Source organism: Antechinus flavipes, chromosome 5 (assembly GCF_016432865.1).
Source record: "Antechinus flavipes isolate AdamAnt ecotype Samford, QLD, Australia chromosome 5, AdamAnt_v2, whole genome shotgun sequence".
Taxonomy (NCBI): domain Eukaryota; kingdom Metazoa; phylum Chordata; class Mammalia; order Dasyuromorphia; family Dasyuridae; genus Antechinus; species Antechinus flavipes.
The window spans coordinates 292,849,443-292,864,968 of NC_067402.1; the positions used below are offsets into that span (position 1 = coordinate 292,849,443).

General features: G+C 52.5%; 1 protein-coding gene across 1 annotated transcript; it reads right to left on the reverse strand.

Moving 5' to 3' along the window:
• Positions 1-2,252: 2,252 nt before the first annotated feature.
• On the reverse strand, positions 2,253-15,507 carry LOC127538839 (angiopoietin-related protein 5-like). The gene is made up of 7 exons (XM_051962614.1): positions 15,395-15,507; positions 14,716-14,807; positions 10,022-10,055; positions 9,240-9,331; positions 8,365-8,491; positions 7,474-7,659; positions 2,253-2,746 (listed from the first exon to the last, which is right to left on the reverse strand). Exons 2-7 carry the CDS (start codon positions 14,800-14,802, stop codon positions 2,424-2,426), a joined length of 849 nt encoding a protein of 282 aa, XP_051818574.1. The 5' UTR covers positions 14,803-14,807; positions 15,395-15,507; the 3' UTR covers positions 2,253-2,423.
• Positions 15,508-15,526: the final 19 nt, after the last annotated feature.

The window sequence follows — 15,526 nt, forward strand, 5'->3', positions numbered from 1 at the left end:
AGAGAGGGAGTTTTTCTCTCGTGTCCACCTTGAGGTCTCCCCAAGCCTTCGATTCATTTAAGGTCCTCCACTATGTTGGCTGTCCTCCTCTGGACCACGGGGAGAAGATGTGATTCCCTTCCTTCCCCCAGTTCAGATGATGCCGTCTAGACTAATAAAGACCACAGCAAGCACAAACTGACCAAGAAAAGCATTCGTTAACATTACGGACGTTTTATTGTGATAAATATTTATTTATTTTGTTACATCTTTCCCAACTGTATTTTAATCTGGTTTGGGCTGTAGTCAGGAGGGTTTGGGAACATTTCTGGTCCAAGAAGCCGTTTAATATGTTATTGAAAACTAACTATTTCTTGTAATTTTTTTTCTTTTCTGAGGCAATTGGGGTTAAGTGACTGGCCAGGGTCACACAGCTGGGAAATGTTGTGTCTGAGGCCAAATTTGAACTCGGGTCCTTCAGCCTTCAGGGCTGTCTTGTAATATCTATATGAAGACAAACACCTCTCTGAATGAAGGCAGAAACACAATTGGCTGAGAAAACACTTGGCCACACCCCCTTGGGGCTTTAAAAAGCTAAGCCAGCACAGTCTGAAATTCAGAGACATTGGAAGCTGCCTATAGAATAGACACAGGGCAGAGATCAGGAGAGAAAAACTCCCTCTCTCTATTCAGTTTTTTTCAGTCGTGTTCAATTCTTTGTGACCCTATTTGTGGTTTTCTTAGCAAAGATCCTGGCGTGATTTGCCATTTCTTTATTCAGTTCATTTTACATTTGGGGAAACTGAGGCAAACAGGGCTAAGTGACTGGCATAGGGTCACACAGCTAATAAATGTCTGAGATCATAATGAACTCAATCCTTCCTGACTCCAGGCCCAGTGCTCTATTCACTGCACCCTCCAATTGCCCACCCCCTATACTGCCATACTGTAGCTTTGAATTTGACCAGTTGGAAATAATATATCCCAAGGAAAGTGAGACACGGGGCCTGGGGCCAGGAGTGCAAATCTGACCTCAGATGCTTACTAGCTGTGTGATCCTGGGCAAATCATTTAATCCCCGTTTGCCTTAATCCACTAGAGAAGTAAAAAGCAAACCTCTCGTACCTTTGCCAAGAAAACACTATGGACATGATTGGTGTGCTATAGCTCACGGGGTCGTGAAGAGTCGGACTGAACAATCCCAAAATAGGGTTGTTCAAGGAACAGTGGAGACATAAATGAGATATGGAGATAGGGCACTTTGGAAACCTGAGTGCTATTGAGATGTGGACTTTTGCCCTTGTTTTCCAAGCTTAATACAAATATTTGTAGGCATTTTGTCCTTTTCTGATTTGGCGTTTTGATCTTCCCTGTCACCGTGGTAGTTTTTTATGGTCAGTGTTCTTTCTTTCTTTCTTTTTTTCTTGCTCATTTTCTTTCTTTTTCCTATTTCGGGACTTTTAAAGTCAAGCTCTGCTCCTGAAGCACAAGCTTCCTGTGTAGCTTCAAGCTTTGCCTTTGAGCACTGGGTCTCCTTGTGTACTTGCCCATAGCACTGGGGGTTGCCCGACTCGGTCCCACCGGTTGTTGCCTGCTTTCCTGGGCTGGCAGCTTGCCTTCTGCATTGGGACTGGAGGCTGTCCCATGGTGTGCTGTGATACTATTCTATTGAGCCAGGATAAAGGGGTCTCCCATGATCCATGCTGTGATTAAGACCCTCCCACTGGTTTTCCTGTCACTGTCTGCACTGGGTGTACCACTTTCACCCCATGAGACTGAACTTTCTTGAAGTCCTTCCAACCTATCTTAGCTGGAAAATCGTTTCATTCTGTTTCTTTTTAGGCTCTGTTGTTCCAGGATCTGTTCAGAGCGTGGTTTCATGTTGTTTTCAGAGGAACTGGGAGAGCTCGAGAAGCTTCCTGACTTCATTTACCATCCAAACTGTTTGTTCTTAACTTGCTGTGTGATCCTGGGCAGGTCACTTAACCCTGACTGAAGGAGGGGAAAGAGACCTGTATCTCCTTTGGTCATATCCACTGGGGAATGGATTTTGGTTTGCTACCTGTGTGTGACACAGAGACATTTCATGCTCTGTATGAACTGTAAGAAACTGTAAGAACCCTGCACTGTAACAGCAGCCAGGACCTGCTCCTCCTCAGTCCCCTCAGATCACAAGTTCCCTGAGGGCAGGCCCTCCCCCAAAGTCTTATTCCCACCCTTCTCCCCGTCTTTCCCCAGAGAACAGGTAGATTTAAGTAGGCAGAACCAAGGAAGGCTGTAATCTCCATTTTTATTGATCATTCCCCAGTATCTACAGCAGACAGCTCCCCAATTTCTCAGTCCCATGAGATCACACTGTCATCTCCAGGCCTCCTCTCGTTGGCTCTCTGGGCCGGCCACCTTTCTGATCTGCTTCTGGGGGCAGCTGGAAAGGCCCTTGGCTCCTAAGCCTTAGTTGCAGCCTTCTTGATGGTCTTCACCTTCATCTCGGTGGCCTTTAGAGAATCCGTTGGGCTCCAGGTTCCCCAGTGGATGTCAGAGCTCCAGCTTTTGTGGTCCCCCTCAGGGTGCCAGTCCCCATGGAGGTTGGCCTCCCCACAGTCGCTGAACCACCAGCCTGCTCCCCCATGCCACTGGCTGCACTCATTGAAGGCTATATCCCCGCTGATACAGGGGTTGCAGGAGTCGTGGTCCCTGTCCAGGGTACTGAAGGCAGTGCCCTCCTGGGAGGCGGCTCCCGCCCAGTTTTCACCACGGAAAGCGTCTCCTGTACGGAAGAGCAATGGTTGGGACCATGGGCTCTGGCCTGGAGCCATCTCCTTGAAGTCTCAAAGAGCCACCCCCCATATCTGCCATATTATAGCTCTGAACTCTAACTCTTACAGAATCACCCTCATATCTGCCATATTATAGCTCTGAACCCTAAGTCTTACAGAGCCACCCCATATCTGCCAGATTGTAGCTTTGAACTCTCTTACAGAATCACCCCCATATCTGCCATATTATAGCTCTGAACCCTAAGTCTTACAGAGCCACCCCCATATCTGCCAGATTGTAGCTTTGAACCCTAAGTCTTACAGAGCCACCCCCATATCTGCCAGATTGTAGCTATGAACTCTAACTCTTACAGAATCACCCCCATATCTGCCATATTATAGCTCTGAATCCTAAGTCTTACAGAGCTACCCCCTGTATCTGCCAGATTGTAGCTTTGCACCCCTCTGGGTGGAGTTCAGGTACTATTTATGAATCACCCCATACCAGGTTCATAAATTCATTTTGTCTCTGACCAGTGAGTGCCAACCAGGGCTACTTTCTCTGTCTGGAACGCAGGTGCTGAGCCCGGAGCCATCTTCTCTTTCCAGGCCCTTCTCTATTCCTGGTCCAGACTCACTTTCCTTATCACTCTATCCCCCTCCCATCTGGGACCCAGACTCATAGGGGCTTTCTCCCTGTGGCCAGGACCCGGATGCTAACCCCAGAGCCACCTTCTCTTTCAGGCTGCTGAGGGAGCAGGCCCTAGGGGCTGACCAGGACCATCTTTTTCAGCCTTGGAGCTTCTCTCTCCTCCTGTCCAGGGTCCAGGCTCAGAGTCACCCCCCTGCCTCTGTCCAGCTCCTTCCCATGCATGGAGGGGGCTGTTCTCTCTCTCTGGACCCAGGCCCCCACCCATGCTCCATTCGGGTGCAGCACTGGCCCATTAGCCTGCTTCTCCCTTTCCCTGTCTATGACGCTCATCCCAACCATCCTCCATTGTTCTATATGACCACCTGGCAGTATAACTCGAGGCCCTGTGCGATTTAACACTTTCCTCCCTTACATAAGCCATTTAACACACGTGCGACAACACAAGACGAGGAGGGAGAGGCAGCTCGCTGGATAAAAGGATCAGCACTGACAAAACCTGGCAGGCAAAAGCACCAAACCGAACCTAGTAAAATGTACTTCAACAGGGATTAAATGTGGAAAATCGCGCATTTGGCCACCAAAACAAAGTCCCAAGTATCAGATGAAGGAGGAGGCAGAGCGAGAGAGCAACTGTTATGAAAAAAATTGTTCTAAATATGTCACGAAAAAATTGTTATGTGGTGGACCACAATTTGCGCACCAGTCAGAAATGTGATCTGGCGGCCAGAAAACCCGTGGGCTCTCAGGCTACATTACGAGCTTCCAGGAGAAAGGACGTAACAGATCCTTGGTACTCCGACCTGGCCAGGCCACATCTGGATTACAGTTTAAGGCAGTTGTGGAGTCTCCAAGAGAACCAAGTTCTTGTGATGGGGAACAGCTGAAAGAACCAGGGTTTCTTGGGCTGGGGAAGAGAAACCTTGGTGGGGTGACATGTTGGGAGGCTGGGTTTGGGGAGTGGGGAATGAGAATTGTTTCCTAATTCTGAGAGCTGGTCATGGGCTGCTCCTCGGCGGGGATCTCCAAGCAGAGTCTGGAGGACAGGGACGTCAGCCATAGCTGGGACTAGATGGGAACTTACTGGGAATTGAACATTAAACTTAAGTGCTCTCTCAAATCCTGATCTTTCCTAAAATTCCCTCTGTCTGGCAAAAGGTCCAACATCTTTCCGAAGGCTGGGCTCCAAAACTTTAGTCATCCAGTCACTCTCCTTCACCCCCAGCGTCCAATGGGTGCTAAAACTGGACTCTTCCTGCCCAGGTCCCCTGCTTGTCACTCCTTCAGGACCTCTCTGGCACCTTCTCATCGGTCTCTCCCTTCTCCAATTTATCCTCTACCCAGCTGCCAGAGGGACATCCCTAAAGCTCCGACAGCACCACTCCTCCATTCAATAGGCTTCCAGTGACTCCCTATTGCTACTAGGAAACTCCTTCCTTGGCATTGAAATAATCAGATCGATTCTGGTTTTTTAATTGATCCTATTTACAATGAATTAATATTGTCCTGTAACTGCCCAAATCCTGTTCCATTGTCTCTGAACTTAATTCAGAAATGTAGCTGGTTTGTCATGAGTTAAGTTTAAAAATCCAATTCCTCTGCCCATGGCTGTTCTATTCTTGACTGAAGGAAATCTGTTACCCTTGAGGGACGCAGCTGGATGCCAAGGAGTCTGGTCTAACTCTCTTTGCTGAGTACGTGGCCCAGCACACAGTGGGGCGCTTCATAAGCACTGGATGGATGAAGGCAAGACCAATACTGAGGGGTCGGGGAGGCCCTGCCCGTCCACCATGGATCTTCGGTTCTATCTCTAGCTCCTTCCAAAGAGTCTCCTAGGGTCCTGTCTCCATCTTGGTCACCGTTGCCTCTTAGAGTCCCTTCCAGGGTTAGCTCGAGTATCCCCTTCTTACAAGAAGCCTAGGAATGATGCCCCAGTCACTGTATTTTGGGGATTAATAGTCTAACGCTACTTCTCTGTGAAGTCGTACCCCCCAATAGAACAGAAGCTCCCCAAAGAAAGGTATTGTGCTACATCAGCATCTGGCCTGTGCTTTTTAGTAAATAAGTATGTATTACTATATATAATATAACAAATAAGTACACTCTCGCTTGACCCCAATGGTCTTCCTAAACCGTAGGAACCAGCATGCCCCGAACACTGGACATCACAGCTTTCAGGGAAGCCTACAATTGTGCCGGACTGCCAGGTCACACGCTAACACGCTGCGTCTCCTGCGACTGCCAGGATCTTTTTCAGATGAATGGCTGTCTAGACATACCTCTTTCACCATCTACTCGAGAGGCTGATGACTAGAACCCAAATCTAAGGATTTATTGTTACATTCTAGTTGACAGAAATCTTTTTTGGGTCCTGATTCAAGTATCCAATATATTAGCTGCCCCTTCTAACTTTAGATCATCCATAAATGAAAGAAGTATTCCATCTCTGCCTTTATTCAAGTAATGGGTAAAGATTTTGAAGAGCTTATGGCCAAGGGCAGATCCCTGGGACGCTCCACTAGAGACTTCCAGGAAGGTAAAACTATTATTACTCTCTGGGTTCAGCCATTAAACCAATTCCAAATACACTGAACTGTGCTATCATCTAGTCCACATGTGTTTACTTCTTTGTCCAAGGCTCTAATGACAGCATTAGAATTCTCCTCATCCACCAGTTGATCATCCTTCTTTTTAGACAGATTAAACCGATGTCTGAAAACACTGAACCACGCGATCATCGAGCCCACATGTATTTACCTCTTTGTCCAACGCTCAGTTAAAATCTGGGCTAATGATAGCATTACAATTCTCCTCATCTACCAGTTTGACGTCCTTTTTTTAAGACAGATTTACTAAACTGGTAGTAAACCTGCCTAAAAAAAGAAGGAAGTTAATCTGAACATCCTGGTTCTTTGAGGTCACTGCTTCCTTTTCTAAGTATTCATTAAGCATTCTTTTTAAAAAAATCTTCTAGAAAGCTGGCAGGAGTCAAGCTCGCTGACCTATAGTTTGAAGACTGTGTTCTTTGTCTTTTGTTTCTTGAAAATCGGGACATCTGCCCCAGGGCCCCCGGAACACTCCCCTTCCCCAATTCCCCATGACCTTTTTGCCGATAGACGCCATCCCATCTGTTAGTACTTCTCAGACCCCGCTGAATTTATCCAGGGCAATTAGGGACCCCTATTATCTCCTTCCTTCAATTCTGTTTTGACTAAAAATATTAGTCATTTTGCTTCTGCATTTTCCAGGTCAAAGATCACCCTCTTTCTCAGATACGGCGGAATCCAAACCAAACCAGTTCTATCTTCTCTATCTTCAGCTCCCCCTCCCCAAGAGGCCCCCCTTCACTACGGTCAAAAGAAACACTGCCTTGTTCCTTCTTGCTGGGCGAGTTCATTCCGAGCTTTCGGGCTTCACACGCTCTCTGACCCTCAAGGTCCGATCCGGAACATTATCCCCCCTCTTCTTACCCTCTCCGTTTCGACTCATCCTTTTAAACCCCACATTTATGTCACCTCCTCCGGGGAGCCTTTGGTGAATGCCCTCCTAAGGAATGACCTTTTCCCCCTGAACCCTCTCTGATGGGCTTATCAATGAAATGCATGGTTTTCTGGATTTATATCTTATTCATCACCAACTCATTTGGGAGCCACTCAGGCAAATTTTGTATCTCTCCCATGCTAAGTTCTGGGGAGCTGCCCACAGGAGGAGCTTAATAAATGCTCAGTGAATTACACAGGCACATTTTGTATCTCTCCCATGCTAAGTTCTGGGGAGCTGCACACAGAAGGACCTTAATAAATGCTCACTGAATCACAGGCACATTTTGTATCTCTCCCATGCTAAATTCCAGGGAGCTGCACACAGGAGGAGCTTAATAAATGCTTACTGAATCACACAGGCACATTTTGTATCTCTCCCATGCTAAGTTCTGGGGAGCTACACACAGGAGGAGCTTAATAAATGCTCAGTGAATTATACAGGCAAATTTTGTATCTCTCCCATGCTAAGTTCTGGGGAGCTGCACACAGGAGGAGTCTAATTAGTGTTTGTGAATCTGACCACTTTAGCGGGCAGAGCTGGGCTCACCTGCATTTCCGGAGTACCTGCCCAGGGTCAGGGTGTAGAAACTGGCCGCGTCCCCGACCTGGAAGGAATCATAGAGGGCGTGGCGGCTCTCGTTTTCAAAGCTGTGCAGGTCCACTCGGAGCTGGGTGCGGACGCCGGGCTGGTGCGTCAGGGAGTGAAGCTTGGACAGGCCCAGCCAGTGCTCGCCTGCGAGGGAGGGACGCCCATCACGGAGGGCCGGGGCCAGGGAATCGGCCGGTCTTCGCCCCAGCTGCCCCCTCCCCTGACGGGTCCCCTGGGCAGCAGGGGCGGCTCCCCTGACTTTGACTCTGGGCCAGGCCTGCCCCGGAAGTGGTCCCTTGAGGCCCTTGCAGCCTCCGGCCTCCCCTCCTGCCTGCTAACCCGGCATCTCCTTCAGGAGGCGCCTCCCACCCGCCGGCTCCTGACCCCCGGCCCCATCCCAGACCGGCCCCTGGCAGCCCTGACCCCCAGGGGGCCCTCCGTGACCTCCCGGCAGAGACGCAGGCTGGCGGGCCTGTGGGGGGACGCTCTGGGTTAGAGTTCCGTGGGGGGGAGAGCCTGTCTGACGCTGCATCGTTCACCTCTGCCTCCTGGGCTCCCTTCCTCAGGGGCCTCAGTTGTCTGATTTTGGGGGGCTCGCTGGGGGCCTCTGCCCTTTGCTCCAGGGGTTATCCAGGGTTACCCAGTCGCTTTTTTGGGGGGTGTAGAGGATCGTTCCCTTTTCTAGGTATTACCCACACTTGTCTGCCCCTCGAGTCTTCCTTTGGGGGTTCCGGCGGGGAGATGGGCCCTCTCTAAGTGAACCCCACCATGTCCCCAGGCCAGCAGCAGAGGTTCAGGGGGCAAGGCCCCGCACTGAGCTGCCGCGCTGGGACTCTCCGGCCTCCTCACCTTCCACGTCGCCAAAGCCGTTATCGTACTCCCACCAGACTCGGTCAAAGGCCAAAGGCCTGCCGTTGCCCCCGGTCCGCCTCTGGAAGACCGTCCAGCCGCCATCTTTTTGCATGTCGCAGTACACCTGGGGGTTACAAGGCATGAAGGGGGCATTCCCTCCGGCCCGGACTCTTCCTAGGCCGTTATCCCTGGCTCCCCCCCACAAGGGGCCTCCTGACTGCCCAGAAGCCCCTCCTGGCAGACTTCCCAGAGGAAGTTCTCCCTTCCTTCCCCTTCTCCCAGAGGAGAAGTTCTGACCTCACGCCCCTGGAACACAAGCCCACCCCCCCCTTCTAGAGAGCACGATGGAAAGCACCTCCCCCCTCCCTGGCGAGGCTTAAAAACCTGCTCCTCCTCCCAGAGCCCCGAGAGCCAGGCGGCGCCCGCTCCCACTTTATGAAGCAGGAAACTGAGGTTTGACCACAGCCGGCAATGCCAGGCCCATTCTCACCTTCTCTTCCCCTGGCCCACACGTCTACCCTGTGGCCAAACCCACCAGCCCTCCCTCCACGGGCGGCTCACCTGGACTGCGACAGCAGCCCTTCATGCGCTCAAGTCTCTCTCCTCCAACCCCTTCTGACTCAGCTGCTGTGGCTCCTCATGGCCCCCAGCCCCAAATTCTGCCCCCCCCCCGCCCTCTCTGCGGTCGTCCCCGCGTCGCCTCCTCCTCTGAGCACTCCTGGCTTCCCCCAGACTCGCAGGCGGCCTCCCCGCGGAGACCACCCCCCTCCCTTGTGCTTGTCTCCCCATTACAAGCTGGCGCTGGCAGGCAGGGACCTCGGCACTTAGCACAGGCCCGGTACATAGTAGGCGCTTACTAAATGCTGACTTACCTGGAAGGCGTCGGGGGCCCCCTCTGGCCTGATGACATAGATGTCGCTGGGGGACTGCGGGTTGTCTGTCCAGATCTGGGAGCAGTCCTTCCCTGTGGGGGCACAGAAGCAGAGCTGAGGAGCCCCCCCGGAGGGCTCGCCCCATCTCTGGCCCCCCAGAACCTGCCCGAAGGGCCGGGGCCCTGAGGCTGTTCCCTCTCTCCTCCTCAGATGCTAAGTGACCAGGGCCCTCAGAGATCATCTCCTGGATCCATGTACAAGGGGCCAAGGCCTGCCCGGGGAGCCGAGATTCCCACCGGGGCCTCTGACTCCAGAACCAGTAAAGAAATGGGAAACCAGGGCAGCTGGGGGCGCAGCGGACGGAGCGCCAGCCCTGAAGTCGGCAGGACCTGAGTTCTAATCTGACCTCGGACACTTAACACTTCCTGACTGTGGGACCCTGGACTTAACCCCAACTGCTTCAGCAAAATAAAAAAAGAAAGAAAAAAGAAATGGGAAACTGGTGGGGGTCAAGCCTGGAAGGCTTTCTGAAGGAGGGGGCTTTTGAGGAAACTGGAGTATTAAGGGCGTTGGACAGTTACTGTCCCACTCTAACTGCTGGGGCAAGGCCGTCGTTCCTCATGACCCAGACCCCTTTCCAGGGGTCGGTCACCTCCAGGTCGCACCTGGGCTTAGGTTCCAGTGGAGAGTCCAGCTCTCCTCAATGGTTTCCCTGAAAGTCCCTGCCCTCGGTCCCCTAGCCAGGCCCAGACCTTCCCCCCGAGCCCCCATCCCCTGCAGACCTTGCTCCTTCAGCTTGGCATTTTTCACTGGCATCTGTGGAAGGAGAAGAAATGTAAGCGCCCAGCGTGGCACTGCCAGCCAGGGGCCCCCAGCCCACCCACCGCAGCGGGGAAGGGTTAGAGAGGAGGAACCTCAGCCATAGAAACTGCCCCAAAGTGGTGCTCCGAGGGCAGCGTCCGAGCTGCCTCCCAGCTGAAGGCACCTGGCCTGCGACACAGCTGGTCCTGGAAGCGGGAAGCCGAGAGGTCAAATCCATTCTCTGTGTGACTCCGGGTAAGTCCTGTCATCCCGTCTGCCTCAATTTCCTGATCTGTCAGATGAGCTGGAGAAGGAAGTGGCAAACTACGCCAGGATCTCTGCCAATGGGGTCACAGGGAGTTGGACACGACCGAACAACAATTAGCTTTATTCTTACCAATCCGGTGGAAGAGGCAGTGGCGGGGGAGGAAGGGAGCACAAATATTCTTTTCTTTTCATAGATGGGAAAACTTACCAAAGAGCTGTTTCCACATGGGTAGATTGGAACACAGACCTCTTGTCTCTAGATCTAAGGTTCTTTCTCGGGCTCCCCGAGGCCTGCTCAGACCCAAATAGCAGAGCGACCCTAAGGGCTTCCTCATGGCACGCCCGCCCCAGCTGGCACAAATCCCAGCAAGGTGAGAAATAGGCTGCAACAGCTCCCAGAAGGAATGGCAAGGATTAAGTATTTCCTCTTAACAAGGTTGGAGGGCAAGCTGATGTTTGCCTTTCCGGCAACTGAGTCACTATTATTAACGCTCAAAGTGTGGGCTGAATTTTCACTCCCTCTGTTGTTTGCTTGCATTTGTTTTCTTTCCCAGTTTTTTTTTTTCCGTCTTGATCCAATCTTTCTTGTGCAGCAAGATAACTATAAATATGTATACATATGTTGGAGTTAACATATACTTTAACATATTTAACCTGTATGGGACTACCTGCCATCTGGGGAGGGGGTGGAGGGAAGGAGGGGAGAAGTTAGAACACAAAGTTTTGCAAGGGTCAATGTTGAAAAATTACCCATGCATGTGTCTTGTAAATAAAAAGCTTAAAAAAAAAAAGTGCAGGCTGATCTCTTTTCCAGGGTCCAGTCTTCAAGGTTCAGTCAAAAAGCAAAATAGAAAAGAAAAAAGATTTGAAGTAGGGCATGGAAAAGTAGCCTAACGTGCTATCAGGTCAAGGGAAGGGCAGAAGGGGTGACATAGAGGGTTATGATATCATCAAGAGGTCCAACAAACATCACGTTGTCTGTTAAGGCTCATGTGAAGACATCCTGGGACTGAAAGGGGAGATACAGTGGAAACCATCTGGGCGAAGGTCAAAGGAGAGACCAAAGACACTCATCTTGGAAGTACGCTACGAACCACTTGGACGGGAGAAGGTGGAAAAGGTGCTGAAGAAACAGGTCATGATCCTGAAATGAAATCATGGAGGAGACGGGACTCTTAGCTTGCCAAGAACCACAGGTACCTCCAATATTCCAGACTCCTTCTCCAGCTTCCCTCCAGGACGTGGCCTCCTCATCAGAACGTAAGCTCCTTGAGGGCAGGAACAATCTTGCTTGTTTGTGCTCCCATCCGCGAGGAAGGCACTCCTGCTCATTCTATCATTTCTTTTCTCTCTTCCTCCATCATCTTGCCCTCTCCCACCATTCCTCTCATCTATTTATCTACCTATTACCTCTCTAGTGATGGAGAACTTCAACAGACAATGGAGGGAAGACAGAACTCTTGTCATTTAGTCCAGTTGGGGTTTTCTTGGCAAAGACGCTGGAGTGGTATTCCATTTCCTTCTCTGGCTCACTTTACAGATGAGGAAACTGAGGCAAATAGGGTGATGTGACCCCATTGGGGGTTTTCTTGGCAAAGATGCTGGAGCGGTATTCCATTTCCTTCTCTGGCTCACTTTACAGATGAGGAAACTGAGGCAAATAGGGTGATGTGACCCCATTGGGGGTTTTCTTGGCAAAGATGCTGGAGCGATATTCCATTTCCTTCTCTGGCTCACTTTACAGATGAGGAAACTGAGGCAAATAGGGTGATGTGACCTCATTGGGGGGTTTTCTTGGTAAAGATACTGAGTGATTTTCCATTTCCTTCTCCGGCTCGTTTTACAGATGAGGAAACCAAGGCAGACTGGATGACGTGAATGTATTGGGGGTTTTCTTGGTAAAGATCCTGCACCATCTTTCATTTCATTTTCTTTTCTCTACCCAAAGAACAACACTCTTAACAACGCTCTTTGTTGAGAGAACAAAAAAGGTCAATGAAGTGTGAGATGGTACCAGAGTTCCTGTCACCAGGAACTCGTTATGGAAGGAGGAGTCTTCCATAATCACTCTGCTATGGATCAATGACCTCAGAATAACTTTATAGAATAGGAGAAATAACAGTATTGGAAAAGGATAAAAAGTGGTCTTGTTCTGCGAAAGATGGATGATCCTAGAGTCAGCAAACTCTAGGCCAGTGAACTTGACTCTGATTCCTCGCAAAATTCTAGAAGTACCAAAGTAATTCCTGGGTCCCTCCCAGAGACTGCTGAAAGGTCATGGAGTATGGGAGGGGAGCCCCAGCTTTGAGACGGGCAAATGTCCCAATTTTTGATTTTTGCACAGGAAAGAGACGGGAATTTGCAAAGGAGAGGCCCGCGATCCTGACTCCCGGCATTTTTTCAAAGGTGTGGTTGGTGAATATGGAGGAGCAGCAGCAACGATCACGAAGAGTCAGTAGGATTTCATCAAGAACCATTGGCCCAATTATAAGCAGGTTTTCTTCCCTGAGTTACTGAACTGGTAAATCAGGCTGTGGACAGAGATCCTCATGCTAGACCATTATGGGCAAGACAACAATACGAAGGGCTGACCCTTACGGGGCTTTCAAGTTTGCAAAGCACTCTACGTGTCGTTCTCCCGAGTCCCTGCTCCGGGATACAGAGCCCTGGGGGTCCTCCGGCCCCTGCTGCTCCAGCTCCCGCCTCCGCTGGCGGCCTGGCCCGGCCCTGTGGACGCTGTTGGGCTGGGGCGGATGCAGCTCTCATTTTTCTGGAGGGCCCCGACTTTCAGGGGACTTGCCCACCTCCCGCCGGATCTTTCTGCACATCGCACCCCATGTAGAATTTCACGGTTTTCTCTATTAAATTTCACTCTGGTTAACTGAGCCTGTTCGTTGCTCTGATCCCTTTGGATCTTCACTCTGTCCCCCAACTTGTTATGATTTCAGATCAAACAGCTCCAAGTCACTGGCCAAAATGTGGAACCCCCTGGGGCCTCCATCACCCTCCGGGGGGCCTGACTCGGTCCCGCCACTCCATGAGTCTGATCATTGGGCCACCTAATCGTCCTCTCCTCTAGACCCGGGTCCCCTCACCTCGTCCATCTCAAATGTTATGATGAAAACTAAATACGAAGTACCCCACCCACCCTGATCCCTCCATCTACCCGGAAATTCCCTCGACCCATGAGTCCGACGGGGTAAGGAAGGGTTGCCCAGCCCTGCACGGGGCATAGTTACCTGCCTCCCAAAGTGGATGAATCTAGTCCTAAAGGGTAGTCATTAACAGCTTAGTGCAAAATTGAAGTGCTTACCAAAGAGCTTAGCATACACTAAGTGCTTAATAGGTGCTTATTCCCTTCTCCTCAAGTCTCTAGGAGGGGGAAGGTCTCTTGGGAAACTGAAGGATGGAGGTTTATCTTGTGTTGTTGTTGTTTTTTTTAATCCAGGCCTAAGCGTATTATTGGCAAGCTTGTCAAATTTAGGGGCGACAGGAAGCTGGGGCAGAGAGGCGGGCAATATGGCAGACACCGTGGTAGAATATTGGGGTGTACTTAAAAAGGCGAATTAAAAAAATCAGCCTCACACGTGGAGGACGGGGCAGGCGGGCCGGAGTAGCCGGAAGGCCCCCGTGGTCTGGGGTGCGGGAGCAGAGCCTCTGGGCTTCCAGGACAAGGGGGCGAGGGGGGCTGGAGCCCACCTGGGATAACGCCTGTGTTCCGGCTGTGGATGCCCCGGGCCACTCCAGAGACAGACGGGCCGGAGCCTCGGGGAGGAGGCTGGGGGCTTTCCCGAGGAGGGGGCTGCCTCGCTCCGCCTGGTCCAGAAGGCGCAAAGGCGAGACCTAAGTCAGGCTTTGGCGAGAGCTGTCCCGGGCGGCCCAGAGAAGGCCGGAGGGCCGCCTGCCTTGGGGAATCCGGCTGGGAGTGAGAGAGCGGGAGGCTTCTGGGCTGCGGGCCTTGGCCGGATGCTCAGGGGCCGGAAAGGAGAGGAAAGGGGTCTTGGGGAGGCCTGGTCCGGCCGCTCCCCCGCTGCCCCGGCCGAACAAGTCGGGAAACTGAGGCCCCAGGAGGGCCCGGGGGAGGAGCTCCGAGCGGCCACGCTGGACACCGGCTTACCTTACAGCCTGGCCAGCAGGGAAATCGACTGAGAAAGGTGTCGGGTGACGGGACGTGCTCAGCCCGAGCCTGACGGAGCTGGGAGCCAGCCGGCCGCGGAGCCCCAGGCCTGTCGGGGGGCCCTGCTGGGAGGCTCGGAGCTCCCTGGCGGCCAGAAGCGGGGGGCGCTGCCCCCGGGAGGGGAGGGAGAAAGGGCCCAGGGCTGGGGAGAAAGCGGGGCACCTCGAGGAGCCGGCCCAAGGGGAGAAGCCGGGCTCCCCAGGGCTCCCAGACGGAGGCCAGGCCACTCACCCGAAGCTTCACCGTTCCTGAAGTGATGGACGTCCGGCAGAGGAGGACGATGACAAGGACAAAGCCCAACTGAGTCACCGGTGCCATTGTTCCTGGGCGGGAGAGATGGGGGACTGTGGGTGCCCAAGACTGGGACCCCTGGCCCTGCTCCCTCTGCAGCCCTCCTTGTGCTCAGGGAGTCTGCACGGCCCTCCCTAAACTCTCTCCTCCAAACCCCCAACTGTCTGAGTCCCCCTCTCCTTCTCTGAGCCCCATCTCCTTCTTTAGGCCCCCTCCCTTTCTCTGAGCCCCCTCCCTTTCTCTGAGCCCCTTCCCCTTGTCTGAGCCCCCTCCCTTTCTCTGAGTCCCCCTCGCCTTCTCTGAGCCCCCTCCCTTTCTCTGAGCCCCATCTCCTTCTTTAGGCCCCCTCCCTTTCTCTGAGCCCCCTCCCTTTCTCGGAGCCCCCTCCCTTTCTCTGAGCCCCCTCCCTTTCTCGGAGCCCCTTTCTCTGGGCCCTCTCCCTTTCTCGGAGCCCCCTCCCTTTCTCTGAGCCCCCTCCCTTTCTCGGAGCCCCTTTCTCTGGGCCCTCTCCCTTTCTCGGAGCCCCCTCCCTTTCTCTGAGCCCCCTCCCTTTCTCGGAGCCCCCTTCTCTGGGCCCTCTCCCCGCTCTGAGGCTCCATGCCCTCAGGGCTTGGCTTACTGCTCGGTCTCCTGCCTCCCAGAAGCCCTGGTGCCCCACTCGGAGGCTCGGGCTGTTTATACCTCTTGGGAGAGGCGGCCTCGGGGCGGGGCAGGGTGGCCCCACTTGGCTTGGGCGGCACTTCCTACCCCA